This window comes from Chaetura pelagica, unplaced genomic scaffold (genome assembly GCF_000747805.2).
Source record: "Chaetura pelagica isolate M959 unplaced genomic scaffold, ChaPel_1.0 scaffold80, whole genome shotgun sequence".
Taxonomy (NCBI): Eukaryota; Metazoa; Chordata; class Aves; order Apodiformes; family Apodidae; genus Chaetura; species Chaetura pelagica.
In genome coordinates this window covers 1,522,732-1,549,014 of record NW_009951946.1, presented here as the reverse complement: position 1 = coordinate 1,549,014, position 26,283 = coordinate 1,522,732, and the positions used below count along the sequence as shown (strand labels likewise).

At 43.3% G+C, this 26,283-nt stretch overlaps 2 protein-coding genes across 2 annotated transcripts in view; one reads left to right on the top strand and one right to left on the bottom strand.

Annotated features, from left to right (window-relative positions):
• The first annotated feature begins 8,467 nt into the window (after positions 1 to 8,467).
• KLHL34 (kelch-like family member 34) lies at positions 8,468 to 10,255 on the top strand. Its single transcript, XM_009997186.1, has one exon. The coding sequence runs from the start codon at positions 8,468 to 8,470 to the stop codon at positions 10,253 to 10,255; it is 1,788 nt and encodes a 595-aa protein (XP_009995488.1).
• A 3,577-nt stretch (positions 10,256 to 13,832) lies between these two features.
• Positions 13,833 to 26,283, bottom strand: part of CNKSR2 (connector enhancer of kinase suppressor of Ras 2) — a 184,651-nt gene continuing 172,200 nt past the window's right edge. The window contains exons 21-22 of the mRNA XM_009997284.1: positions 17,165 to 17,361; positions 13,833 to 14,048 (exon numbers count right to left, since the gene is read on the bottom strand). Coding sequence (XP_009995586.1) covers positions 13,833 to 14,048; positions 17,165 to 17,361 — 413 coding nt within the window. The remainder of the gene's footprint in view (positions 14,049 to 17,164; positions 17,362 to 26,283) is intronic.

Here is a 26,283-nt window from a genome sequence, read left to right as displayed (position 1 = left end):
TTAGAGGAAGTTCCTAGATGTCCCTCCATGTACAGGGCAGGAGGATGCAACTGGACTAGTTTTGTGTGTGTGAGGACTTCCCATTTTCTGGAAGAAGCATGGTGTTCTGCTGAAGAATATTACCCACTCCAAAAGACCAATGTCTATCTACTGCAGGAGGAGTTTTGCCAGTCCACCCAAGATGGCATCTCAGCTTGACCCGCATCCCTCCAGAGGGTGTGTGCTTATCCCAGGTGCATAGCTTGGTACCTCAGCAAGGCTGGAGTAGCCCATCCAAGGGCTGCTGACTTCTGATTGCAGGCAAATCCCATGGTTTTGCTGAGAGACCAGTGCCCTTGGAAGATGGGATACCTGGGAGACCAATAGACAGATGAGTCTTTGCAGTACTGAGTAGGTGGTTTGCTCTCAGGCATTTCAAACCTTATGTATCCCTCCAAAGGGTTTAACAGGTTTCAGGTCCGTCTGCCCTATGCTTTTATCTGCCTACAATTTTATTTCTTCAGTGTGACAGAGGAACTAACATACAGCAATGACTTTTCTGCTGCAGAAAAAAAATCCAAAAGTCCCCTGAAAATTCTGCTGTTCTACCAAGAAAAGGATGCTACACTGTCATGCCAAGCACATACTGCTGGGAGTCAGAGAGAGGACTATCTATATTCACTCCCTTTGAGCATCACTTAGGTCAGATGAGACCAAAATAAACCTGCTAAAAAACAGAGCCAGTTTAAGTAGATTATATGTTTTTTTCAGAGCAGGCAAACCCTTCCCCTTCCATGAGGAAATCAGTATTTGCATTGTTGTTGGCACAAGAACTCTGAATTAAAAATTAGTACAAATGAGCTTATAGTATATAGTTCTTGGAGAGTGCTCTAGGGATGAGGGCTTGGCACACTGCTATCCACAGCTTGTATGCTTCCCTGATATGCAACCAGTTCACACCAGGGGCAGAGGGGAGATTGCTGAAGCCATGGCTTGCTGGGACTCTATCCTAGGGAAGAAAATCCACATACACAGTCCAGTTCCTGCAACTAAACTAGACATTTCATCCAGGAGTGGGTTTTAGAGACTTTGTCTACTGTAGAAGGAGATGTCTCTCTTCCTGTTTGGTGTACCGGGCCACCAGAACCCTGTGCTGCTATGGAATGGCTCTGATCTCAACCTGACAAACAACTGGTGAGACTTGCTGGTCATTCTGTAATTCATGAAGATCAGGAAGGTAAATAAAACACATCCCATCAATGTCTTTTCCATACTCCTGTGTGGCTTTATTCAGTCAGAAGTCATTAGATAAAAAGCCTGCTGCAAACTTGGTGGTTTGCCATCCATCCCTCGTCCTTCAGTACATGCAATTAATTCCAGCTGCACTTCACTTGGTGAGAAAGCTCTTCCTTAGCTGTCCCTCCCACTCTCAAACCTGAGTGCTTGTGAGCAAACGAAATAGGATTACCAGGTACAGGTGAAACCTCTTCAGTCCCAAGGGTAAGCCTGAGAGTTGCAGATTGTGGAGGGACTGGGTTCGAGTCACTAGGTAACACGCTGCTTCTGCTGCTAACGATGGCAGGGATGATGCCATAGTTCACAGATTCTAGGAACACTTTTAGTGATCAATTGCAACCATCAGGCTCTCATTATCTCATAGATCAACAGCACTAACAGCAGCTCATTACACTGTAACTTTTACTTTGCTAAGCAACAGTCTGTATCTTAGAGAACATTTGCTTGAATGTGAATTAGGGCATGAAAGAGGATAGAAGAGCTGAATCCTAACCAGTGTGTGTGAAAGGCACCTTGATTTCAAGAGCGATCTCTGCAGGCTGCAGCTTTACTTCATCTATATGGTGCCCCAATAGCAGAGAATAGAATTTGTGTTTTCTCCTCTGTGGTCCCAGGGCACTGGTTGATCCTTACACTTCAGTCCTTATAAGAATACCAATACTAATTACAAGTAAATGCATTAAGAGACCATTGCAACATGGGGAGCTGGTCCCTATTTCCTTCACATTTTCTTAGGCCTGAGGTGTGGATCCCAATTATACTGGTTTTGTACTGGGCACATGTGTCAGTAGGACCACAGAAACCATGTCTGGGTGAACTGGGCTATTTGCAGTGAGGGCAGAGCTGGGAGATGCTGGGTGTATCCAGGCACAGACCAAAGGGACGGACCCAGCTGTCATGACATTAGTGGTCGTACAGCCCAAAGCTGCACATTTTACCCCTTACATGTACAATGAAGTTCAGGAACCCAGTTCAACCAGGAACCCAGTTCAACCAGCCACCAGGTTTTGGGGAGGCAGCAGTGTCTCAGGGGGGTAAAAAATGTTCCTTTTGTAGCAAGGGCACAGAGAAGTGAACTGTGAGCAGAGCAGCTTCAGCTAGGGCTGTACATGTTCTTATTGTGCAAAGTCAGCAGCCACCATGGTCTCTAGCTCTGAGCTGGGTACAGAGCAAATCCCCCCCTGGGCAGCTGCAGCACAGGCAGTGCTGGCTACCTGGGGAGGGAAAGCATGGGCTTGATGCAGCACATCTCCAGTGCCACCAGGCCATAATAGGAGCAGGCAGACCCCAAGCAACCCTCTGCCCTCCACTTTGAAGGCCATTAGTACATCTGCTCTGAAAGGGGCTTGTTAAAATGTATGTTCACCTTCATTATCCTGCAGCAACATTGCCTGACTCATCCCCATGCAGTTGCCCTAAATTGAGGATTCAAGTTAAAAACCTTCCCAACTTGTTTTTTGTTCACATCTAACCCACTGAGAGTGCAATAGAAGTCATTACATCTGTCTTCATGGGAGGTGAATGAAAAGGAACCTGAAAAAAAGAGAGAGGAAACAAATGAGACACCAGCTAATTGAAGGACAGTTCCTGCATGCTGCCTTTCAGTTTGACACAGGATGCTTTCTTGCATCAATGTAGTTAATACTCATGTAAACCAGCTGGGGCATATTCCCAGCCCAGGTGTGGCAAGGGTATGCCCCCTTTCCTCCTCCTTTTTCCACAAAAGCACAGAAAACTGCCACACAACCACGGCTTAGCAGCTGTGGTCATGCAGCAGGATGCCTGCTCTGACTCCTGGCCACACTAGACCTCTTCTTCTCCCCAGTGGCAGACAGAAGCTTGCACTCAGCCACAGTTTTTCTTGCCATCACTGTCCCAGATGTAGACCCCCTCCTAGGTGGTGTGTGAATGGATACAGTGTGCCAAGGATTTTCAGAGTCCTCCAAGGGGCTGGGGAATGCACTGATTTGCACTGATATCCTGCTCCCCCAGCCTGTGGGTGGTGTGTCCTCTGGGCACCTCCATCTCCTTCACACGCAGACAGGGCTTAAAGCCACAGGCATCCCCAGCCTGCCCCTGCCAAAATGGAAACCTCACAGCCTAAGCCCACCTCACCCAAGCTGGTAACTTTCTCCTTTGTTTTTATACACAGGGGTGATCTCACCAGACATTGGTTGTAGCTCTTACTGTCTTGTTCTTTAAGACTGCCTTCCTGGGCTAAATATCCTTTGCTTTAAATAGATGAGGTGACCCAAATACAACTGTGAATGATTTATTCAAGGATGAAATAAAGACTCTAGTCCAATGATTTTTCCAAGATAACTTACATCAATATGATCTTTCAGATGAGTAGTTTATAGAAAACCTATATGCTACATCATCCCTATCATATTCATCATTCGGATCACTTTTCCTGAATTTGCTATATTCACGTGATATGCTATCAAGCATCTGAAGCATTTGCTCTCTTGTCCTCTGGACTGCACTGATTTCTTCTGGAACAAAGTGTAGGTCAGAAATCCTCTGCTGTGGATTTTTGTAATGAATATTTTTCAGTAAGCCACTCACTACTAGTGAGCCTAGTTTTACTCGTCCAGCTCTTTTTATAACCTTTACTCTTAAAAAATAATTGGGAGAATTCACAATAGTAATTGATGTGTTTATTAACTGATGGACTAGTTGCAAGATGAAACTGAACACAATTTTGGAATTCAGACCTTTTTTCAGCTTTGTACAGGAAAAAAATAACTTCAAGTGTGGAAGCCAACATTTTTCCCAGCACACAGTCTACTGTAGTATAGCAATTACAAAAAACATACTAAAAGCCTGAAATCTAAATTTAATTTAAAGTCTAATGATAAAAACTATTAAGAATGCACTATCTATTCCCAGCAAATCATGTATCATCAAAGCACTAATGTTTCCTTACTTTTAAGCAATATCTAGTGAGTCAAATATTAGGTCTGACTTCCAAATTATGTCTGAGAAAAATAAGTTCGTGGCTTGACTGCATCCCACCTAGCACTAGATCTGCTCCTGAGATTTGTAAGTTGGCTATTTAGTCACTGCCTGCTCTCTTGCTAATGGACATTAAATATTCCTCCAAAGGTGCCAAAGACCAAAACTGCTGTCTGGAGCTAATTTGTCTGTTGATAAAGGAGGGTACTGGCTGAGTAGACTCCTTAGTTAGACAATGCTAACTGCCTAAAAATGGAGAGGGAGAAACCTCATTTCAATAATGATAATCTTTTTTTGTCACCCCGGAACAAGGGACTGGAAAGGATTTGGCTTAATTTCAATTACAAGTGAAAGAAAAAAAAAATATCTCTGAGCAATAAACAGCTTTATGAGGATCATGAGTCTTACTCTATTAGCCAGCTTACCATGAAGATGAAATAGGTATGAGAGGGAATTGCACAGCAAATCTGCATACAATTATAGGACCTGTTTATGTGACACTGGTATTAAATCAGTTAAGATAAATCAGTGCTGGCTTCTGTGGCAAGGCACTGCAATCAGCTGGCAACTGACCTGCATAAACTGCAGCTCCTGCACAGAATTCCTTTGGAGAACAAGTGGCACACAACCAGTTTGGTTAACACATCTCTCTGGGCACAGGCCTGAGCCTCATTTGGCTTCTGAAGCTACAGTGCTTGTGGTCCATGCTCTGCTGGTACTTCACACGTGCCAGCAAAACCTGTGCAAGCCTGGGCAACGCCTGGCCTGGGAGGGAGAGGAAAAGTCATGTTGCCTTCACCTGCCAATGCATCACTTGTTAGGGGCAACAAGCACGTTTTGTCTGCTGCTGGCAATACACACAGTTGCCCAAGCCACATCTCTGACTCCTTTCCAGTACATCCGGATCCAGAGGAAGCAGGATTTAATTATGCATCCTCAAGCCCAACTTCTATGGCTTATCATCAGGCTGCAGCTTACCTCATGGAACAGGTTGCCCAGGGAAGTTGTGGCTGCCCCCTCCCTGGAAGTATTCAAGGCCAGTTTGGGTAGGACTTTGAGCAACCTGGTCTAGTGGGAGGTGTCCCTGCCATGCAGGGATGTTGGAACTAGATGATCTTTAAGGTCCCTCCCAACCCAAATTGTTCTATGATCCTATGCATGAAGCACTTCACCAGCACTGGGGAGCTGGCTGGGGCTCTACATCTGCTTGGGAAGCTATATAGTGAAGGAGGCTGAGGACCTGATCTGGGCTGCAGATACTTCTTTGTTATTGTATTTTTGGGTGTCCTCCCACTCCTCTCTGAGCATCAGCTTCTGATTGCAACACATCCCAGTCTGCTGCATCAGAGCCATCATGGCACCACAGGCAGTGGGGCTGATGGATGCAAGTACATGGTGAAGAAGACTTGCTTATGATAGAACTGCTATAGAAACAATCCTCAAACTCAATTCTGTACTGAAGGCACAGCTCCCCTGCTATCCTGCACTCACCCCTCACTCTCCTGGGGAAAGTAGGACAGTACAGTGCCAGCTTGCTGCTTCAAAAGAGTGGAGGTTTATCTGCATCTTGTTTTAGTGACATCTGGTACCTTACGGGGTTGAACTGGGGAAAGCAGTATCTTTGGGAGTGGGAGTATTTAAGGCCTGGTCCCTTATCACCAGCAAGAACTGAGGAGTGACATCTACCTGGTCTCTGGTTTATCCAAATCAGGAAAAACATCAAGCCAGCTTGGACTCAATTGCACAGCTCTGCTAAAAACACCTGAAATACTTTAGCATTGTCTCAACATGGACATAGGCAATGCCACTGGAAAAGAGGAACAAGGCATCTATTTCCTTCTACATCCCCACTGCCTGTACATGACATTTTGTTAGCAATGGGGAAGATTTTTTTGGCAAAATACTGATTTATGGTCTATAATGTCATGATAGAAAGTAGATTCAAGCAGTAAATCAGTTTTCAGATCTATACAGCAGTGAAGAATGATGTTTTGGGAGACCTTCTCCACAAACAAAGCAGAACATGCTTACATATTGGTCTGCTTAGCAAGACAGTTTAGGGTCACTAGAACAGCCACACAACACGCATCATCCTCATTAGGATCCAGGCAGCTCCCAGACACCCCTTGATTACAGGGGTGAGCCAGGATTTCATGACATCACATAAATAAATATAAGCAAATACAGCAAAAAGGATTTACCTTTGTCTTGAGCAAAAGGTGAAATTTTTCAGTCCTGTGGGATCCTCCTCTGCCCCCAAGCCTGCTGGCTCATGATGCAGGAAAATGGTCTGGCATTTATCAACCCTGTCAAAGTTTGCAAGTACTGAGTATGTTTAACTTGGGCAGAAAAGTGTCAGGAGGAGATTCCTGAACACTTCCACCCAGCGCTAGGCAGGGAGAAAAAAAAAAAAAAAAAGCAGCAAGCTTTAATAGGTCAGAATGTGTAGCCCACCCAGAGCTACTATTTCTGGTAGAAATTAGACCCTGAACAGCATGGGTGAAAATCAGGGATAATCCTCGTATACGTGCTTCTAATTGGGACAAACTGAAAGTGAGAAAGCTGAGCAAGCCAGCCCTGGCCCATCCGTGGGGGCTCGGGGTTTGTTCCTGCCTGGTAAGCCTAGAGCACAATTATGCAAAGCCTCCTCTATAAAACAGAGGCCTGACTGGGGGAATCTATTTTTGTCACCACTTTGTACAAATGTGTTACCCTTGTGATTTCCAGCCAGGTCATTCCGAGTCAGCTGCCTTGGAAGCTCTTCTGTCTGCCCAGTCCCTGGCCCCTCTGCTTGCCCAGCTTCGGCTCCTGGGCAGGGTGGATGAGAGGCTGGGCCTGTGGCTGCTTTAATAGGTCAGAATGTGTAGCCCACCCAGAGCTACTATTTCTGGTAGAAATTAGACCCTGAACAGCATGGGTGAAAATCAGGGATAATCCTCGTATACGTGCTTCTAATTGGGACAAACTGAAAGTGAGAAAGCTGAGCAAGCCAGCCCTGGCCCATCCGTGGGGGCTCGGGGTTTGTTCCTGCCTGGTAAGCCTAGAGCACAATTATGCAAAGCCTCCTCTATAAAACAGAGGCCTGACTGGGGGAATCTATTTTTGTCACCACTTTGTACAAATGTGTTACCCTTGTGATTTCCAGCCAGGTCATTCCGAGTCAGCTGCCTTGGAAGCTCTTCTGTCTGCCCAGTCCCTGGCCCCTCTGCTTGCCCAGCTTCGGCTCCTGGGCAGGGTGGATGAGAGGCTGAGCCTGTGGCTATTCTGGTAGCTGTGAGTTATGGTGGTGTCATGTGAAGCAAAGAGCCCAGAAATGCATGTCAAATCGAACCAGTGACTAATCACGATATTTTGGTTGTCTTAGTGCCTGCCGGGCAAAGATTTATGGGCTTAGAAAATCTTCATGTAATAATCCCTGGGTGCTGGTTTGATCTTCAGCGGAGGCTTCCTAAGAGAGTGCAAAAAGAGGATGAAAAGGGGGCTGCTGCCCCAGGGACGGCAAGGTCTGATCTTACCTGAGTTTGAAATACAAGCAAGAGAGGAGGAAAGCCAGTGCTTCCTTCTCATCCGTGCCTGCTCAGAGCCATGCAGTGGCAGCCAGAGAGGATCTATTTGATCTGCCTGCAGAGAAAGAAGAGTTGAGGGCGACGGCTGAGCAGATACAAAGTGTCACTTCTTGGGATTGTCGTCTAGCTCCCTCATCTGTCACCTGATGGCCAGCCAAGCAAGTGCTCCGCACAACTGTGGACCATTCATCCTTGCACAAGCGACGGAGGTGAGAAAAGTAAGCATCCTACAGCTGTTATGACATTCAGCTGTGTTTTTCTATGAAGGAATGTGTTGGATTCACTACAGATCTACTAACAGTTCCCCCATGCCGGGCAGGATTCTGATTGAGACTGTTCTGTTGTTGTTGTTTTTTGTTTTTTTTTCTTTGGGGGGGGGGGCCTTTTCTCTAACAGCTGGGGGGTTGCTGGACATTCAATCCAAGACTTTTGATGTTGGATTCACTACAGATCTACTAACAGTTCCCCCATGCCGGGCAGGATTCTGATTGAGACTGTTCTGTTGTTGTTGTTTTTTGTTTTTTTTTCTTTGGGGGGGGGGGCCTTTTCTCTAACAGCTGGAGGTTTGCTGGACATTCAAGCAATGACTGTTGAGGAGAGCAGCTGTTTCAATATCTAATTGCATTTTAGCTTCAATAACTGAAGGGGAAAGTGTTGCATTGTCTGCCATGAGCTATTTCCTCTCCTACTGCAAAGCACACTGCACCGCTGTGCTAGCCCAGTACCAGACCCTGAGATCCGAGGGCTTTCTATGTGATATTTTGCTGAAAGTGAAAGAAAATGAGTTTCCTGCACACAAGTCCTTGTTGGCATGCTCCAGCGACTATTTCCGAGCAATGTTCAAAAGTTATACCCAAGAGTCTAAAGCCAGGGTAATTCACCTGCAAGTCATCTCACCCACTGGTCTCCAGCACGTCCTGGATTTCATTTACACGTCTTTGTTGCCCCTTTCCTTTGAAAGCCTGGAAGATACCTTGGAAGCTGCAAGCTACTTGCAAGTTACTGATGCTATTGGCTTGTGCAATCAGTATTTAGTTAACAATCTTGCATTGGAAAACTGCTGCTTCTCTGCCAACGTGGCCAGGAAGTTCTACTTGCCGGATGCCTTAGCAGCAACAGAAAAATACATTGTCAATAATCTCTGGAAGCTGCTGGACTTGGATTTGTCAGGACTTCTCGAGCTGAACTTCAGGTCTTTGCTAGCAGTGGTTGAATCACCAGATCTCCCTATGGTGAAAGAAACCCGCCTGCTGAATCTTGTGCTGCTGTGGCTGAAGCAGGACAAATCCAGGCTGACTCACACAAGCAGCCTTTTAGAGCATATAAGATACGGCATCATCCCAGTGGAAGAGCTGAGAAAAACCTACACACAGTCAGAAGTGCCTCTCTCTGCAGGTATTAAGTGCAAGATCATTAAAGCAATTAATTACCATACATCAGTTTTCAAACAGCCTGTCCTGCAGGATAAATCCACCACTCTGAGAAACCAGAAAACTCGGATCATTCTGCTGGGGGGAGGGACAGCAAGCGAGGGGCTCATCACTGATGTGGTGGCCTTCGACGTTTACAATCACAAGTGGCGAGCTCTCACGCAGGTGCAGGACAGGGTGCAGAACCACAGTGTGTGTGTGGTGGGGAACTTCCTCTACGTCTTAGGGGGGGAAATAGAAAACAGTGCCCTGGGTGATGGTAAAACAGAAAAGATCCTATCAGTTACGAACAAGGTCCATCGTTATGACCCGAGATTTAACACATGGACCCAGATCACGGGCATGCTGGAAAAGAGATGCCAGTTTTCTTGTTGTGTCCTAGGCAAGGATATATTTGCCGTAGGTGGAAGGGGTAAGGATGGGTCGCTGCTTTCATCAGTGGAGGTCTACAACATCAGCAGGGACAGATGGACAAAGGCTAGGGAATTGCCATGCAAGTTATATGGCCATGCCAGTGCCATTTGCAAAAACACTATATACATCTCGGGTGGCAAATACTCAGACCCAGCCAACACAAGTAAGGATGTATATTCTCTGACCTCCCTTGAAGGGCAGTGGATGGAACAAGCCCCGATGAGCATTGCTCGGTTTGGGCATCAGATGGCAACAATCAGAGAAGCCATCTTCACCTTTTTAGGATTATATGAACCATTCTCTGAAATAGAAAGATACGACCCTGATCAGAACCAATGGACTCGGCTAAGGCCATTGATCTATGATCGATTTTCTTATGGCCTGGCAGTGGTAGAGGAAACGGCTCTTCTTATCGGGGGAAAGAAATGGCAAAACTCACAGGAAGTCCCTACACAAGACGTGGTTGGCTACGACATCGACAACGATGGCTGGGAAGAGATCTGCAAAGCCCCCTTGCCTTGGTGTGGGCTGCAGTGTGCAGTTCTGCAGCTCTCTGAACTGACTGATGAGCAGGACAGTGACAGCCAGCAAAAGAGGCCACCAAACTGCTGAGCATACACACTGTGGGATCAGCATCCCAGGAGATGAGCCAGCAGGGCGGTCCTCGAGAAGATTACAATGGTTCTAACTGTGACAGAGGTTTTGCTTTGATAGGTCATACGCTTGGTAGAAACAGGCACGAAAGTCTGGCTCCAAAATAGCAAAAGGTGCTGGGATTTATAGAGCTGGAAGCTGATCTCACTGAGGAAGGGTGTAGCAAGTACCACATTTAGAGGTGACGGATGAGAATCATAATCCCTGACTTTTGAAGAGTAATACCTAGATAGCAATTAATAGGTGTTGCAATTCAGATTTTTTCAAAGGTTAAAAAATATAATCCATCTTTTCTGTTTTCTTAATCAGAGGTAATTTTCCCTGTTGTTAAGTGCTATTGAATTTTATGCTATGGCTAAGCAAAATGGAAGTGAGCTGTATAAAGACTAGAAAATTGATGCCTATGAGAACTAATAATAAGCACTGCCATGGAAAAGGTATAATTTGATATCTTACATACTAGGCAAGAATGACTTAGCTAACCAGTGTGAAATTACTGGACAGAAAGGATGGATTTTTTGCTCTGCAGACTCAGTTATGGCCATAAATTAAAACAGTGACCAATAGAAGCCACTTCTCTCTGAGCAGCCTTTCTTGTAGCATGCCTTTGAGATGCTTATTTTGTGTTATTTTAAAGACACACACTTTAGTCCAGTACTTTTCTTCTGTATCCAAACCTTGTGTTAGTTTAGACAGCCCGAGCTGAACGCGTATACTTATTATTAGACTGTAGGAAACATGTTACAGGAGTTGCTGTAACGAATGCCTTGATACTTACCTCAGAAGCATATGCTGCTTTATTGTACCTGCTGACAATGGTAAAATTGTTCACAGTTGTTGAACCAGTACACGAGAGAATCCTGCAGTCAAAAAAGGTTTACTTTCATCAAAGAGTATGATGGGGAGGGAGGTAACTGAAGGTTTTCAGAAGTCTTTATTCAGCGTCTGCCTACATCTGAAGCAGCAATAGTCTTACTTCTTTTTTGTAGTGTTGTTGGCAGTGTTCAAAGGTACAGATGATGGGGCTACTTGAAGGTACATGGATCTGTGAAATGCAGGTAAAATGGTCAGATGCCGCAGAACCATTTTGAGATTATGTAATTGAATTGAGGAAAAAATGTTCATTTAAATCGCAATTTATTGTACTTCATTTTACAGTGTTCCCTTTTTAGGCTGAGAGTTAATACAATAAAAATATATATAGAAGAACATTTAATAGTCTTAAAAGAAGGCAGCACAATGGAGAGGACACGTTCTTTGTCACTAGACTAGCTTAAAAAACTGTAATGTTTAATTTTCACCTTTAAAGCAATCAAGCTGACTTTACTAATGTAAAGTGCAGGCAGAATAGCTGTTGCATAGCAACAGATCTAAATCTTCTGAACTGCCTTGGCTTTGACAAGGAATCAACTACACAATATGCATATACATTTATCAGATATAAAGAGTTTTTTATATGAATATATTTACTTTTGGTCCAGTAAAACAATAGCAAGAGAATCTAAATGCTTGGAACAATAGCACAATCCATTTCAAGTCAAGCATTTTTTAAGAGAAACGTACAAAAACCTCACAAATTTAATATACAAGTAGTACCATGCAGTAAATAAATGTCCAGTTTATACAAACAATATTCTTCTAATGGTACAAATATTACACTGGAGCCAAAATTCTATACAAACATTAATACATGATTTGTCATCCAGATTGACTTGAATATAGGATTACTGAAAATGGGCTACAGAAAGGCCACTCTTCTGTACAATTGTGCAAAATCTGCAAAACATTTGCAATCCGCCTGCAATGAAATAACAAGAAAGAAAGAGAAAAACATGGGGAGAAAGAAAGAGAAAAGGAGAGGAAGGGAAGGAGGGAAGGAGGGAAGGAGGGAAGGAAGGAGGGAAGGAAGGAGGGAAGGAAGGAGGGAAGGAAGGAGGGAAGGAAGGAAGGAAGGAAGGAAGGAAGGAAGGAAGGAAGGAAGGAAGGAAGGAAGGAAGGAAGGAAGGAAGGAAGGAAGGAAGGAAGGAAGGAGGGAAGGAAGGAAGGAAGGAAGGAGAGAAAAGAAATCTTTCCTTTCCTTCATCCCTTCATGGATATAACTGCCAGGAAATATCAGAGCTCATAAAGTTTAAAGTACATTCACTGAGCTGCACAGGCAATAATCTAAAGTTGGTTAAGAGTACAACTCTGTAATAAGCATAAAGGAAGCTTTTCCCTTTCGCATGAGCATTATTAAATCACATTGTGAATCCTAACTTAGGCAGCAAAATACTGAAAAGCAGCAGAAATGTTTTGTCATGCTCTGATCACTTTTCAAAAACAAGCCCATAAAAAGTAAATATGTGATTTAAGGTTTTCCTCCCACTTTCCTATTTCAGGCGTGTGCCTAACTCTTGCAGAGCTATTTCAACTCATATTCACTGGGTTGTCTCCAGCACATCTCAAATCTTGTGGAAGTTTAAAACATTTTAATTGGCTTGTGAACTCAGCAGAACTCAGAAACATCCCCCCCCCCTTCAAAAATGAACCAGAGGCTTTCTTACTCCTCTGTTCTTTTTCAGGTTCTGTGCTCAGCTCTTTTCCCGTCACTCTTTTTCCCTTCCTACAAAATGGCCAAATTTCACAGCTCAGGAGGCATATAAGAGACTACTTGAAAAATCCTATTCATTCCTTTTCTATTGTGAGAATTTTCAAAGCCTCTCAAATTCAGAGCATTTCATTGGGAACCTTTTCCACTGCTGCTTTGCTAGGCAAGAGAAATGCTGCTATCAAGGATGTTCAAAGTCTACATCTTTTGCAAAATCTGCACATTATACCAATACCTTCAGTACAAAAGCAGCATAAATGACAGTACCATGACTAATTTGTAAAAAAAAACAACCAAATGTGATTAAGAGACAAATAACACACAATTTGGTCTTAGAATACAATCCCTATGCATTCATGGTAAAACTTAACGACAGGCTTTTAAAAAAGCACAAGGAAATAAGACCTAACCTGTTGATACTTAAATTCTGTCTGCTGATTTTCACTCTTTTGTATGCTGGACAAAACTGAAACACAACCACTGCATTACACTTTTCCCCTGTTATGTAAGAAAACTCCTGGAGTTTCTCATGAAATATAAAAATTATTTTTCTTCCACCACCAAAATAGTACCTGCACTCCAAAAATGGAATTATATAATATAAAATACCATTGTAAAAGTGACCTTCAATAACAAAACCCTTATTTTGTAGAACTTCCTGCATGAAGGCCAGAGTCTTCCAAAAAATGTTTTAAAATACTTTCCTTTAATAGCTAAAGATCATGTTCATTATTTCACAGAAGGTAAACACAAGCAGAGCGTTGGTAGTGTATAAAATATACAAATCTTCATCAAAGATGTGGTATTGTTGACCACTGAAGGTTTACTCCACACAGCTGAGTAACATTAAAATAGAATTTACTAGAGCTCCCATATATTTATATAAAAACTACTTTATGCACTTATGTAAAGGGCAGGAGTATAGCAAATGGACAACAAGAGAGACCTTTATACATGTGTTTCAATGTAAGAGTGAGTGTGTGCTAAGGAGGCTATAAGTGCATTAACCTCAGACGAGCCATTAACAGAGTCCCTCAGGGTGCTGCTTTGATAGATGTCCATGAAGAGATCAAGGTACATTTGCTTCCATTCTTGAAAGTCTCTAGATGTCAGAGCTGGATTATCCAGAACTTTATCTATAATGGCTACTTCTCCTTCCCTGGCCTGTGAGAGAAAGAAACAAAGAGTCAATGCGAGTGATGAATCACTGACAAAATCAATCCCATGGGTGGAAGGAGAAAACAGGGGAAGCAAACGCAAGCCACAGAGCCCCTAAAAGCAGGGGAGCCAGCTGACTGCTATACAACTGCTCACAAACAGAAGGCCTTCCTACAGGGTGTCACACATCACCCTGTTGGGGCTGGGGCTTCCCACGCCTTGTCCAGCATCCTCAGAAATAGGCTCTATTCCTCCTCCTCCTCCTCACCCCTTGTTCAGCTCAAGAAAGACTAAGCCCTGTACTGCTTGCATTAGCTGCTTGCATTTCTCAAAATGCATTTCGCATGACAAAATTCCATCTGTTTGCTCTCTTTGATCAGCAGAAGAAACACTGAGTGGGTGTGTGGGATGCAGACAGATGGCCTCTCGCCTGCCAGCAGAACTAACCCTTTATTACCAGGCTTGTCATGGGGACACCTGAGTGCTACATTGCGAAGGCTTGTGCAAGGACCCCTGCATTAATGGGTTCTTTTCACTAAAGATCCAGTGTATGTGATGGGCTGGCTGGCTGCAACCTCCTCCTCCCACTGCAGTGGCAAAGAGAAGGCTAGAATGGGTAAAACCTAACAGCTGCTGGTACCTCCTTATCCACCATGGAGGCAGGGGTTGTGGCTGTATCATAATCACTGGCCAGTGTTTAGATTATCAAGAGATGACAGGCAGCTGGTATGGGTGTGAGTAACTCAGATAGACTCGCAGACACTCACAGTTGTTGCAAGCAGTGGAAGCTAGATGCAGCAATAGATTTAAGCCTTAGAAATGCAGCTAAGATGCAGGTTTCCAGTACTACTCCTATGTGTAGGTATTGTAAGGCCACCAGCAATGTCCCCTCTATCCTCCCTGCCAGACAGGTTTCACAATCCTCATCACTAACTCACATTTTCCATGTCCATACTGCAAGTATGTTAAATCTTTCTGGGGAGCATGTTAAGGGAAATATTAATCTGTGTCAGCTCACTTTGGTGGGAGAAGATCAGAAGGGTCAGAGATGTCACCAATAAATGGTAGGCTGAAATTTATTTTTCAGGCTTTGCAAACAGCAGCTAATTAATGCCATCTGCTACAGTACTCATACAGAGGTGCAAGCTGAGAATCATTGGTGGAAATGAAATCATACGGACTCCTGATTATTGTATCTCTGCTTAAACTTCCATAACCTGCTTCTCACAGATCGTGGCTGGTACCCACACCTCAGCAGTACCAGCTGGGTAGCTCATACTCACTGGCAGGAAAATGGTTTTGTGATTTTCCTGATCACAGGAAAGAGAGCAGAGGGGTCTTTCATGAAGGATGATGGGCCAGAAAGTCTACAGACAACAGGAGCTGGAAGCCATTTGGAAGGCTGTCTCAGACTACTAATAATTTGGATGAGTTCAAGGAGAGTTCAGAACACCACTTCTGACAGGCCAGTGCAAATGGCTGCATTCAGGAAGGAGAAATCAAAGGCACTGATAAAAGCAAAAATCACTGATTAAGTAACAGCAGCAGCTACCAGTAGATATGATTACCAGTAGTATGGCAGAGATGGAGCTTTGGGCTAGAATGGAGCTAGAAACTCATCATGAGTTACTATGATGCCATTGTGAAACAAGCACATGCCACTCTAGACTGTTCCATGCACAAGAAACAGCAGTTATCTGCCTTTGGTACTTGCTGCTATTACGTTTTCAATTATTGGTGTCAAGTACTCTAAGAATGATTTATCAAGGCCTGATCAAGGATGGTGACAGGTTTAGAAAATATGGCTCATGGACAGAGAATAAACAAATGGTGTTTGCTTCATCCAAGAGAAAGAAGACCCAGAGAAGCATGAAAACAGGCATCCACCAGGTCAAGGGAATGCTCTGTTTTTGGAATTCCCTGGCAGAAAGTAACTCCATTTGTAGAAAGCCATTGGCAATACGTAGCCCAGGTACCATAAATGCCAACAAGACAGACAATTAAGCACGGCACTAAGCTGCTGATATTGAGCCAGAGTTTTGGTATGAGTGACCCTGCTGTAGCACAAAAGCACAGATACAGTGTGAACCTCCTGCTGCCCCAATGTGTCTGAGTACTGTGATTTTGTTTCTGTTCCTTGTGCTTGTAGAAGTCAAGTGGAAAGCCGGTGTATCTTGACTTTTTCTGCTAGCCTCCAGTCCTGTAGAACTTATATAGTCAGATAATACTTAAAGCAGTAGTTTCCTTCAATGAGATGAGACAGTGCAGAAAGTTAAGCATGAGGAAGATTTTTTCAGAATGGGAGCCCCAGAGCATGAAAATAATATTGCTTAAATGCTTCTCTAGGTGATGAAAAACTAAATTAATTAATGTTGATAAAGCCCTCTTTTATGAAAGCTGTTACAAAATCCACTGTACAATTATCTAGTGACTTACAATGAGGTGATTTAACATAGTTAACAGAGTCCCTGGGGAAATCCAGCATATTGTTTGCTAAAATCTCTATCAGGAAAGAGCTGAAACTGCTGTAACAAACAAAGAAGCTCACAGGGAGACTAAATGAGCTGTGGAACAGTTAAAATAACCATTAAAATCTTCAAATTGATCATTACCACTATCTATTTGTTTAACCAATTCTACTGATCAAATGCAATGGTTCTATCAGCTTATGCAGAAAGCTAGCACAAAGATTCTTCCTGGACAAGCTTAGCAATCAGAAAATAATCAAGTGTTGCAAAAGGTGCTGTTCCCTTCTGGAAGTCTGGCTTTGCTTAACTTTAGACTTCAGCAATCACAGTGTCAGTGTATTTTGGTAAATGAAAATGTTAAGGGACAAAAAAAGGATTAAGGTCTACTCTGGTAATTTGGTGTCAAATTCTGTGAAACTAGCTAGAGAAGAAGCAACTGACTGAGATCTTATCTGTGCCGAAATAAAAACTGATCCACTCACTTTGCTCTCCCAAGGCATGTTTTTCTCTGCTTTGTGAATTGTGTTTCCCCATGTCTCCCTTGCTTGTTTGGCACATTAGGGTTGGCCTGAACTCCAGCTGCACACAATCTCCAAATACAAGACAGTGCGATCCAACCCTGGGGCAGGGTTTTTCCTCCCTCTTTTATCTCACCTTTAAAGTGCTTTTCAGAATTCGCAGCTGGTGCAGTTTTTCATTGACTACTGGATCACTACATCTCTTTATAAAATATTTCTTATACTCCAGCTTAGTGGAAATCCGATGTTCTCCTAAAGGAGACAGGCTGGCCTGCTCCAAGGCTCTGTACAAATCTTGCAAGGAGTCTGCTGTTTTCTCCTCTATAGTTTCAACTGTAATGAGAAAAAGGAAAAAAAAAAAAAAAAAGGAAAAAGTAGAGAAAGGAACAATGGATCATTAACGTGATTATATGAAGATCTATCGAAAACCTTTACAAAATGTTTAGCATGTTTAACTAGACCATAAGGAGAACATTTCACACCTGGTAAGTTCCAGAAAGAAGTGCCGCAATTGTAACTGATCCTTTTCCGTATTGCCCTCAGGAGAAAGGGAGAAAAACTTTCAAGAATGTCAAGTCTTGAGCCCCAAAGAAAGAAGAAAAAAAAAAAAAAAGAGATCTAGTACAAGGCGTAGCAATATTACTGTGACATACTGTCAGAAACCACATCTCTAGTATCTCGGTTAAATATGCCGGTGACTTCTTTATTACAAGGAAAGGAAGCTCTGGAAGCATTATGCTGAGGAAAGTGATCAGGGATGAGATGTCAGCCCAAGAGTGCTGATGAAGCATTCAAGGTTATGTTTATGATGGTGGCCTCAGAATTACATGCCACTTGCCTTCCTAGAAAAGCCCACTTCACAGAACGACAAAATCATCAAAGTTGGAAGGCACCTCAAGAGATCATCCAGTCTAATCCCCCTGCTAAAGCAGGATCACCTAGAACACATCACACAGGATTGCATCCAGGTGGGTTTTGAATATCTCCAGAGAAGGAGAATCCACAACCTCTCTGGGCAGCCTGTTCCAGTGCTTTGGTGCTCACAGAGTAAGGAAGTTTTTCCTCATGTTTAGATGAAACTTCCTGTGTTCCAGCTTGTGTCTGTTGACTTCTTTGTGTCTCTTATTTTTGATAATTGAGAGTGCTGTTCAATAGTCAGTAATACTGTCACTTTGTGATGTTTTTTTTACTCTAATATTACCTGAAGATTCAGCAGCAGACTACAGACTGGATGTAAGAGCACATTAATGATATCCTACCCAGCTGTGCAGCAAGCCAAACCACTGCTGTTTGCATTATAGGTTAATTTATTTACTGTAGGTTTTAAAGTATTTGTTCTAACTAGTACCAGGAACACCTTACAGGAGAAAAAAAAAAAAAAAAGAAAAAAAAAAAAAAAAAAAAGGCTGGGCATGAAATGTTACTCTAATACAAGCATTTGAAATGTTTATTTTAGAAGTCATTGAAAGATTTCAACTTCTCACACACCATTTCCCCCAGACGAAACTGTGAGATGACATTGTACAAACTTGGGAAGTGCCTGTGAGGTGCCAGGATTAGCTGAGTGGTGACCAGGAGAAGCCAGGGCAACTCTGGGGAAGCACCCAGTCAGCAGGGCCACAGCTTCATCCCTGCTGCCCCTCAGACACTGACACACCTGACTAGGCAGCAGCTGGCCATCATCTGCGCACAGCCTCCCAGATGTCTCCAGAGCCCTTGAGACCCTCCCACCCAGTCTTGGCTCTCATAGCAGTGCATGTTTCCCTGGCACGATGTGCCCATGTCCTCAGGTTGCATTCTTGAAAGCTCTTGTAGGAAGGCTACAGATGTAGCCTTTCACACATTACATTACTTCTATTGTGTGACTGACCCTGCACAAAGACAGAACCATCTTTAAAAATTCAGCACATGCCCCTAAAGTAGTGAACATCACTCTCCTTAGGTTTTTAGAGGATTTTTTATCAAGCACCAGAAGGGACGACAGCTAGTCTTCAGAAGAGACATTTCTAGCCCACCAGGAGATACCTAAGGCAACCTCCTATCCAAGTCCATACCAGGCAGTGTGGCACCCACTCACTTCAGACTCAAGCAAGAACTCCAGAAACCCAAATCTCCACACTCTATCACAAAAAGTGATAGCGTTTCTATCGATCTTTACACAATGAAAGAACTTTGCAGTCAGCAACTAATATAACTATGTCACTTATTAATTTATTCTTTTCCATTTTTCAGGGAGTGGCTGTTTTTAAAGCATTAATTTTCTTAAAAAAAAGAGATACGGAGGTGAAGAAGAGTTAGAGATTCTTTATTGATGGAGGTTTTGTGGGTCTGTACAGAGCTCCTGAAATCCTCCCATCGCATGCTACTCTGCTTGGAAAGCTGATTTCATCACTGTATGGATGGCCAGGACTTAAAGAAAAACAGAAATGAGATGCTTTTCACTTTCTTGTTGAATTCTTCCTTATTAAATCATCTTATGTGTTGAAGGGCAAAACATTCAGTAGCTGAATGCTTAGAGACTGGTTAAAACTCTCCATGGTCTTGACTTCTATGCTTTCTTAAAAAGTCCATGCAGCAACAAGATCAGACATTTGGAATCTCTCCCTCAGTTTGTATCACTGAACAGTGAAGTCCACAAGTCTGACAGCTGAGGAATGGAAGTGATTTGCTAAAGGGCAAGAAGAAAAAAGAAGTATGTTACATCTGTTCCTTCCTCCTTTCCTTCTTCCCTTCCTTCCTTCCTCTTACTCTTTGTTATGCAAGGCAAAAAAGATCTCTCTTCAGGTTTCTTCTCCCCAGCAGCATTGTCATGTTTTGCCCTCAGGGGATTTGCACAGGGACAATCTGATGAAGAAACCAGTGCTTTGACTCCACATCATCTGAATTTACTTTCCTGGGGTGATCTAGAGCCCAGTCACCAGGTCCAGGCTTGCCACTGAAAGCCCATGGCTACCAGAAAGACCAGAGGTCCCCTCATGAAGAATAACAAAAACTAGGTTCAATCCTAAGGTTCAAACCAGAATGACAAGTCCCTGGAAGGCAGTATGGTCCATATGGGTTCAAATATCAGCCTGGGCAGTTTCTGCTGCCCTTCCTCCGCAGGCCACCAGCATGGAGGTCTGCATGGCTGTTGCTCCTTAGTGTGGGCCTCAGAGGGACTGCAGACGGGATTTCTGCCCTTGCCCCAAGTGGGAACAGCTCTGAGGCTCCATGGGAAGAGGTGCAGGGCTGCAGGGGCATGAAGCAGCCAGGGTTAAGCAGCCTTAAGTAGTCTGACAGCAGATCTTGGAAACTCATTGGCATGTCACCTCCACCCAGCTGGGGCTGCCTACCCTTGGCTCTGTCACCCCTTGGTGCTGTAGCTATGACTGTCATGTAGAAAAGGGGATGAAGTTTGCTATAAAGAAAAGAGCATGGAAGCAAAAGAGCAAGTACCTTCCTTTAAATGTCTCACTGCTGCTGAGGCTGGTGAAGATCAAACAGGGCAAAATGCCTGCTGCCTTGTTCCACCCTCAGTGGGGGAGAGGGCGGTGGGCGTCATGCTAACACATCCCAAGCCCTTCATATTTTCCAGAAGAACACTGAAGGTGGTGGTACTGCTGCTCTCAATGGCTCTCAGGAGGCGGGAATGAGATTATACATGACTCTCCCCTCCCTCACTCTTCTGCTAAAGGCTTTGATTGATTTCCTGTAGGTGTTGGTGAAAACCTTGGCACCATAAAGCATCTAAGGCACTTGATTAGATACACAGCTGAGCTTAAAACATATTTTCATTTTTTAAATCGGTGGAGTCATGCTATTACAGCAGATCTGTCTCCTTGAGGAAGAATAAGGCCTCAGGTATTGCTTTATTTAAGTAGAAAACGTGCCCTAATGGGATTTGCAGATGACCTCAGAACAGCAGCCAGCGCAGCAGGTTATTTCTCCCCCTTACTTGGCTCTGAGTCAGGGGTTGCATTTCTTCTGTTTCTCCAAATACAGCCTCAGGTAGCTGTTTCCACACACTGCTAAAATAGAGGGACGCTTCTCTGAAGCCATAATTTTGTCTCCTGCCTCACCTGAGCCTGAACAGTTTTAGTAGCTTTGGAGCAGAAATAAAGGTGCAAAAACTCTGCAGGTTCTAAGATCAGAAACTTATCTTCTAAGCACAAGAATACACAGGTACTTACACTTTCACTTTGTGTAAGTGAAGCTTCTGCTGTGTCTTCAAGTGAATGCAAAGCCCTTTGCATTAAAATCAGGAGGTAAATTATACATCAGCCTAGTTAACAACATATTATTCATTATTCTGCTTTCTACACATAAGAGTTTCGTAACTTTTTGTACTTTGCCCTCACTTCTTACAATGCAGTAAATATTTCCATCTACTTTTACATTTTCTCAGGAGACACGGAGATTGTGGCCAAGTGGGTGAAACTCTGAGTCCTGGAATAGTCTGGGTTGTTGGCATTCAGGAAAAAACTGGTGGGATTTCTTACACTGTGCTGTCATCTGTTGTTGCAAAGAGCATGCCCTGAGCTATACAATGCACTAAGTGTAGCCCCCTCCTGATGAATAGCCACTGGGCTATTAATCCTTCCACTATTTCCCTCTTTTAAACCGAGGTCCTAAGGGCAATGCAAATATCAGGCACTTGAGTGAAAAGTGACCAGAGAGAAACAGTTAATATTGGTATTTACATAGATCAAAACCTGATCAGTCCTTGTAAATTGATGATTCAGGAAGATAATACTGAATTAGGTTCATGTAGAAGGTGACTGTTGCAAACCAGCTGGCTAACACAAACCACTCTGCACAATCTCTAGGCACCCATTTCTTAAAAACTTTCTCCAAATACATGGCATAAGTCCTAGAATTTTTCAGCAGAGGTTCCTGTTTCTGTCACTCAATTTTTCTGTAAAAGTTCACGCCCTCAGAAGCTTGCACTGTTTTCCCCTTTCAGTGAGGTACCAAAGGAAGCAGTAATTGCACCTGGGGCTATGAGTGCACATAACTGCCTGTGCAAGCACAGTACAACACAGGTGATCATAAATATTGTCACCCGTTGCGTTGACACCCTTTCCAAGGGTTGCACGTCTCCTTTGAGGCCCCTTTTGTACTTTGCCAGTGCCTCCTAATGCCACATAGGCTCATCCCATTGCCTTCAGACTCCTCATCCTGATTGCTGGACAGCACTGCCACCCTGACAGCATTCTCTGGTTTTCCACCATCCCCTTTGCTGCTTGATACCTATACAGCTTAGTGATGCACTTTCCTTTGCTGTGTAACTCCTCTCATGCACGCCCACTGCCCTGCTTGCAATTAGCCCTGCATTTGAACAAAATTAACACCCTCTGCAAATCCTGAGAAAGCCAAGCTGCTGCAAAATCTGTGACAGAGAGTAAACAAGGCACAGTCAGACTGAAACCCCCTGGCTCCACTGAAATTTAAACTCCCATTTTCACTCCTTTTGGCAAACTCGCTTTCTCTGGCAGAGGAACCAGCTCCATCCAGCTTCCTCAGGGTTTTAAGGAGGCAATTTTGTTAGAATACATCAGTAATTATGTTGCTAAACAGCTGCCATATGTTATTTCCCCCCTACCAACCCACAGATTTGCTTCCAATTTGAGTTACACTTTTTTGCTTTACCTTTTGCACAGGTGAAGCATCTACTTGAAGCCTGCCAGTGTCAGTAAATGCTCCACCAAGAAAGGGAACATCCCAGGCCACTGGGAAATGGTCTGAGCTGGTTTTTTTTTGTTTATTTCTTTTGTTTGGTTGGTTTTGTGTGGGTGTTTTTTTTCCTTTTCCTTTTTGACCCTGTTGTATCTATGTTGGGAATAGAGAAACTTCATCTGCCACAAGCTAACCAGTAAGTGATATAATCCCAGGACCAACAAAGCATCTTCCTGTGCCACCACATGTTGGCTGTGCCATGTATAACTAGCAGGTCTATGAAAACATGCCTGGTCTCCTGCATACGTTTCACTGGCAGATAGTGTAGCAGAGAGATGCCTGTGTATCCATCGAGGAACGGAGGCCCCTGGTGGCAAGGTCTGAAGCCCCAGGGTATCTGCTGGCCCAAGTATGCTAATGGGCAGCCAGGGAGAGGGAAGATAAAACATGGCCACAGGATCCAACAGCCAGGTTGGGCTTGTAAACACCAGGGAGCACTTAGGAGAAAGGCAGAAGGGATCTCCCCATATTTAAGGTGTGAAAATGAAAGGATGGAAGGAGAGTGGACATAGGTTTTAGCTGTGTTGGATGGGAGGGGAGAGAAGACATCCTCCAAAGAAATAGTTGTTGATTTCTCAGGGCAAGGCTTAAATCCACCTCTGCTGCTGTTGAGGTTAAACATCACAGTCCAGACTGTACAAAGGGAGGCATATTCAAATGCTTATCACAAAATCATTCTGGTTGGAAAAGACCTTTAAGATCATCGAGTCTACCCATAACCTAACTCCACCAACCATTAACCTAACTCTACCAAGTCCACTGATTAAACCATGTTCCTAAGCAGCACATCTATATATCTTTTAACCACTTCCAGGGATTGTGATTCAAACACCTCCCTGGGCACACTGCTCCAGTGCTTGACTACCCTTTTGGTGAGGAAGTTTCTTCTAATATCTAATTTTATGATGCAAAGAAACAGGGATTACAGTCATATTTTATGCTACTTGAGTGGATGGCGGGCAGACTAAGCTAGATATTTCCTTTCCCCCCAGACTATAAGCTAAAAGGAACAAAATGGTGAAACTGAAGAAAGATAAAAGTTTTACGACGAGATGGTGTCTGCACAGTTGTGTGCTGTGGATGAGGTGACCCCTGCACAGGTATGAGGGGAGCCACAGTGATGTGGAACACCAGCTCCTGGCAGAAGAACACTACAGGTCTCATCTCTGAAAAGTAAGAAGCAATACAGTGTTTACACCTGGCATGGTATAGGAGGTGCAATATAATGCAGTTCAGGTCTATGCAGAAGCTTTAGGTAATAGAGAGCAGATTTGGCTGTTAAAGCACAGGTAGAAACCTGTGTCATCTCCTACTACATGTTATGGAAAAATTGAGATGTGACTGGGCATGCAAGTATGCCTATATATCTATATATATATGTGTGTACACATATACACAAATATGTATCAATGAGACCTCTCCATAGCTGAAGGAAAGTTCAAGCTCAAGAAAAGCTGAGGGATTCTTGCACAGCACCTGGCCTTTGCAACCCTTCTCTCTGTTATTTCTTCCCTTTGCCTGCCCTTTTCTGATTAATGTAATCCTCTACCCTTTCTAGCCTTGTGTCCCTGGATGTGCAGGATTTCCCCCAGAGTTTTGAGTCAAAGAAGGGAAGAGCAGTGCTTAAAACCAAGCTTTGATACACGTGTTTAATGAAGCATTAGCGGCTGGAAGATCAGAGACCAAGTATTAAATTTGCATTTTATACCATTTCCTTCAAAGAGGGAGTATTTTTAGGTTACCAGCATATTTGTACACTGTCTCTATTCTTTCCTATTATGTAAACCTGCAAGCAAAAAAGATATTCCTTAGAAAGGGTATACACTGAAAGCACCAACACAAAAGAACTCTGCACTGGAGTTTTCCACCAGATAATATGAAGCAGCCTCTCCTTTCACATGCATGAGCATAAATTGGTTTCTTGAAATAAAGTGAACTGTGAAGGCAAGTGAAGAAATCACCTCCCATAGGACACATTTCTGAAAGTATTTCAGACATTTTTCCACTACAACCAAGTTCAAACAGAAGTGGTTAGGCACCGTAACAGCTTTTAAAAGATCTCATCCTAGCCTTGGTAGGGCCTGAGAAATGCTAAAAACCTTTGCTGTGACACCAAAGGTCGAATTATTCTTATGAACTGTTTATGGCACCAGTGGTTTCCTAACTGGATCAGCAGGTCCCTGTGAAACCTTTTTCCTTTGAGATCACCTCTCAGGTGATATCTGAACAACAAACTGCCTATACCTTGCATGCTCACATCAGTCACCTCTCTTCAGCTTTCCACGTGACTGGAATTGCTATTAAAACCAGCTGATGCTAAAGTCGGCATTAGAAAAAAATCAATCCTCAAGGTTTCTCCCCTTGCATTGTTGTGCTGACAGTAACATTTAGGCAGTTTCAACATCCACTTAGCAATGAAGTAGAGGTGCCAGCAAATGGGTTAATATGTTAGTGAGAAGGGAAGGCACACACAGAGGGAATAATTAGCTGTCTCTTGATAGCTCTTATACCCGTCGAATGAGCATCAGGAGAAGCCCCTCATTTGCTCCCTGCTCTGCTGTTTCATGAGGTTATATTGGTGGGCTGTGATTTCAGGGAGTGTAAGAATGACAATGAAATAACTTCAAAGCATCCCAAAGTAACAGGGAACTCTGATCAGTGGCAGAACTTTTTGGCAGCAGTGTTATAACTGCATCCTTTGGTATTTGGACAAAGTACTTTACTCATCAGGTTGCCTATGAAGAGATCAGTTTAACCTTCATCTGCTGAACAGATTTTAGTGACTCTTTGGGAGAATTTTAACGTGATGAAATAGGATATCCTGACATTTTTCTGTGACACACATTGCAAATTGTTTAATTTTACCACAAGCTACCAAAGTTGAAGTGAAATAAACAGTGCAATTACATTTTGATGGTATGCTTCCCTGCAGTTCAGAAACAATGAAAAACTTCTTGTATTTACGAGGCAAGCTGGGAGCTGAAGCAAACTGGGTAAAACTGCTATATGTCTGGGGATGCTGTGACTTTTAAACAGAATGGGGAGGTCCCTACAGATACATCTTGCAAGCAATATATGGAAGCAATTACTCCTTCAGGAAAGTATTTATTCAAAAACAAAAGCTGTTGCAGCACATAAAGTTGTGAAAGGTTAAGTGACAAATGATATGGACCCAGTGACATTACTCACCAGTCAGAATTAAGCCACAGTCACACTTGCACAACAGCAAAGCCTGTCAAGGTTGAAGGGCTTGATACTTGACAGGAAGCTTAAATGGAAGGGGTATGTGTTCCTGGTGAGCAGCACCCACCAAGAAAATGAATTCTACTTCAAGGCTATGTCCCTAGTTTGCTTATTTATATGAAAATATAAAATTTAAATATATATTGATATATATATTTATATTAATTTTTATATATCACAGAGAGTGAACTTTTCAAAAGCACTTGCACCACTTAGGAATTGCAATCATACTTTCAACATGAAAGACACGTGGCAAATAAGTGTGGGTGAGGGCCAGATTAATTTAATAGCAGGCTC

What these genes read in the sequence shown, in the direction of transcription:
- KLHL34 (XM_009997186.1), top strand. Translation starts at nt 8,468, where the DNA reads ATGAGCTATTTCCTCTCCTACTGCAAAGCACACTGCACCGCTGTGCTA.